General features: G+C 53.0%; 1 protein-coding gene across 1 annotated transcript; it reads right to left on the minus strand.

Annotated features, from left to right (window-relative positions):
* Nucleotides 1-1,575: 1,575 nt before the first annotated feature.
* Nucleotides 1,576-3,258, minus strand: LTS14_010660 (uncharacterized protein; the record flags this gene model as incomplete). Its single annotated transcript, XM_064843336.1, has 1 exon — nucleotides 1,576-3,258. The coding sequence occupies one exon, from the start codon at nucleotides 3,256-3,258 to the stop codon at nucleotides 1,576-1,578; it is 1,683 nt and encodes a 560-aa protein (XP_064689047.1).

Raw genomic sequence — 3,258 nt, forward strand, 5'->3', positions numbered from 1 at the left:
CGCACTGTAAAACATTTTACTGCAGCTTTCCACCAGTTCGAACGCCTTCAGCAATGGCAATTTCACTTGGATATCAAACTTCAGGTGCTGCATTATGCACCACCCCAATTGATATATCTCCAGTAAGCTTAATTGGATGAGCATGTTCCGTAGCTGCCGCAGCTGACGATGTGCAGTCTCGGCTTTCATCAGACCATTGTGGACCTGACACTGCCTTTCGTTGAGAAGCGTGAATATTCGTGGCCGTCTAATAGCTGGGATAGGATTGTGGAAGCAAGCGCAAGTCGACGACGGCCATGACGCCTCTCGGCTGCATTTGCGTCTCAACGGTTCCCGACGTACCTGTCGCACAGGCAACGCGATCAGCTCGCGATCAGCTGGACGAATTCCATCCTTCATGATTACTACTAGCGCTGGTTACAGTCCTGCTGCCGACTGCTGCCTTACTGTACTTCCCTCCCGCACAGTGCTGTCGCAATGGGCTCTGTCCTTCCCACCTAGTCTCTCCATATACAGCATCTGGATCTTTCCATCTATAGCTTGACGTTTAGCCTTTCATCCGCACTTGTCGATACAGCGTCTGTTCCATTGACCGTGGTTCGGCGCAACGACGCCGCTCCACTCGTAATGAAGTAGAGTCCCAGTAGACTATGGCGCTTCAAGCGGCTCGTCCCATCAAACGCCACCTCGCTGCTCGAGACATTCACGTCCACAAACCTGTACATGGCTCCCGCCTTCCCTAGCGCCAGCATCACGATTGCGGAAAGATGTCAAACAATCCGCGTAGAACGAGAGCCCTCGCTGCCTTCGCCCTCATCGAGTGAATGTTCGATCGACTGACTGGAGGCTGTTGATCGAACGTGTGACAGACCAGTCTTAATCGGACACTCAAGCGGATACCAACGTAGTTGATAAACTGCACGAAAATGGTGCTCAATATCTCCGAAGGAAGGCGGCATAGGGCCGAGCCAGTCATGGTTCCGGATGCCAAACATTTGTTGACAAGTCAAATATCTGGTGTGCAGATGCAGGTGCAGTACTGTTAACGACTGATGATTGCAATAGCCTTTGAGGTGGAAAAGTAGAATTAAGAGCGGGGCATACATACAGGATACATTGGCCGGCTTGCCGATCCGGCCGCCTCAGTGCTGCAGCTGTCACGCCAAGAGTCCGATCTATCGCTGCGACTTGCATTGTCCTTGAAGAGAACATGCTTGCTTTCCGTCACCGTGGGAAGCATCGGGGTTGGTTCGATCTTACTGTCTCGCATTCCATCTTCGGTATCAAGCTGCTGTAATATCTGTTCCAAGAAGAAAGGGGAGGAAAGGGGAGGAGAGCCAGACGAAGTACAGACAAGAGTTCAACATCCAAGACATTCAGAATCATTAAACAGACTATTTACGAAGCACACTAGATCTGATTTGCTATCACGTAAGTTTTTGAGAATACCATGATGTGAGGTAAGATATTAGACCAACTAACGGTGATTCTACGTCAATGTGCATTGTTCTTGTAGAGCGTTAGTTGAGAAACCAAATGACGACAGTTGAATATTTGCCTAAACGAGACGCCTATCTACATATACGCTGGCCGTTTCCACCATGCGCCCTCCGGCGGAATTTCATGCCTTTGCTCCCGTGCTACCCGATTCGTCCGTCCATCCAGCCACGTCGGTTCCAATTCCCTGTACTCCTGCTCTGTAAACATGGGCCGCATCTGCCGCCACTCTGCCTGGTTCATGCGCCTCCAGCCGTGCGGGTTGGCGCTTCGCATGTCGAGGACAGAGAGACAGCGGGACAGCTCGACGCCCGTCAGAGCAAGGTTCTGAGCGCCCCAGCGCGCTAGCATAGCTTCGTCATCTCCGCAGAGGCAACCGAGCAGATGCAGGTTGCGAAGCGTTGTTGCGTGCTCAGCTAAGAAAGCCTTTAGCTCTCCAGCGGTAAAAATCCAGCGACGGAGGCTCAAAGAATGCAGATGAGGCATACGCAACGGCGAGATAACGGAAGTGAAGACGTCGAAGCGGGCGTTATTGTCCAACTTAGGAACTTCGTGCACGCCTCCCCAGAACAGGTACATCATATGGAGCGTGAGAGACCGAAGGTGAGGCGTCGAAGCTTGTAGCAATTTGCACATCTTGTCGCGCATGTGATTCTCATTAGCGCAGTGGCCGCTGTAACAGAACGCGAAACGGAGATGTTTCAGTCGACTCAGGATGTGAGAGAGATTTGTATCGGGGCCTAGGAAGACATCTTTCAGTGCACTGATGTCTAGGTATTGTGGGTTCTGCGCATGGCTAGGGTCGGCAAGCTCACTTGTGTCTTCACCTGTGTATTCGAATGCATGTGGTCCAATAGCCAGACTAGTCACCCTCGCTTTCGGTACCTTGGCGAGGACGTCAAGTAGAGGGAACAAGCGGTCACCTACAGTGGTACCTGGGCCAGTGATTCCAGTGTGCTGGGGCTCGAGAGTCCTGCCGAATTGACGTCGACAGCAAGCGTCGAAGCTCTCGCCATTGCGGGCTAGACCGCGATAGTCCGTATACACGACACTGCTTAGGTTTGGAAGCATAGTGAATGCAGCAGCGAGAATGTTGGTGTCCACTCCTTCCAGCCGGATGTAGTGCTGATCGGTGTAACGCTGCGCATAATTGGCGAACGACGTGTAGCAGCCAAGGCGGAAAGCGTTGTGGAACTCCAGCATCGGCACCGCACGTTCGTTTGGACTATCGACCCGTTCACCTTCCTCGCCTGGTTTCATGCTATCGTCAATGGAACCAGGTATCACAGAGTTGCGCATGCCGAACGAACTCAGCTCCCTCCAAGCCACGCGATCGCGGTTTTGTTGCGCCGTCCATGCTGCATCCTCCGAGTCCCGCGGCGAATATTCGCAATCTTCCACATACTGGTTCCAGTCCGTTGCCGCCGCCTCGGCGTAGCTGCTGCCATCATAAACCAACTCTGTGACATGTCGGTGGAAGAAAGGGTGCTGCAGAACCTCACGCAGCTTCTTAATCACCTCTCGACGCCGCGCGAAGATGACGCGACGGAGGAGGAAGGGCGAGCTATGCTTGTTGAAGGCGTGGTTTACGAGGCGGCAGGCGGCGATATCTGTAGATGATTGGGCATGGAGATGGGAGAATATACAGGCGAGAAGCTCAGGGGGCAGGGCGCTGAGGATATTCGCCTGCTGTAGAAGTTGTTCGTTCGTAGATTGTTGCGCGTTTGTCACGAAGGCATTCGGCGGCGACCTGCGGCACAT

The sequence above is a fragment of the Recurvomyces mirabilis genome (genome assembly GCF_035927965.1).
Source record: "Recurvomyces mirabilis strain CCFEE 5264 chromosome Unknown scaffold_47, whole genome shotgun sequence".
Lineage (NCBI taxonomy): Eukaryota > Fungi > Ascomycota > Dothideomycetes > Mycosphaerellales > Teratosphaeriaceae > Recurvomyces > Recurvomyces mirabilis.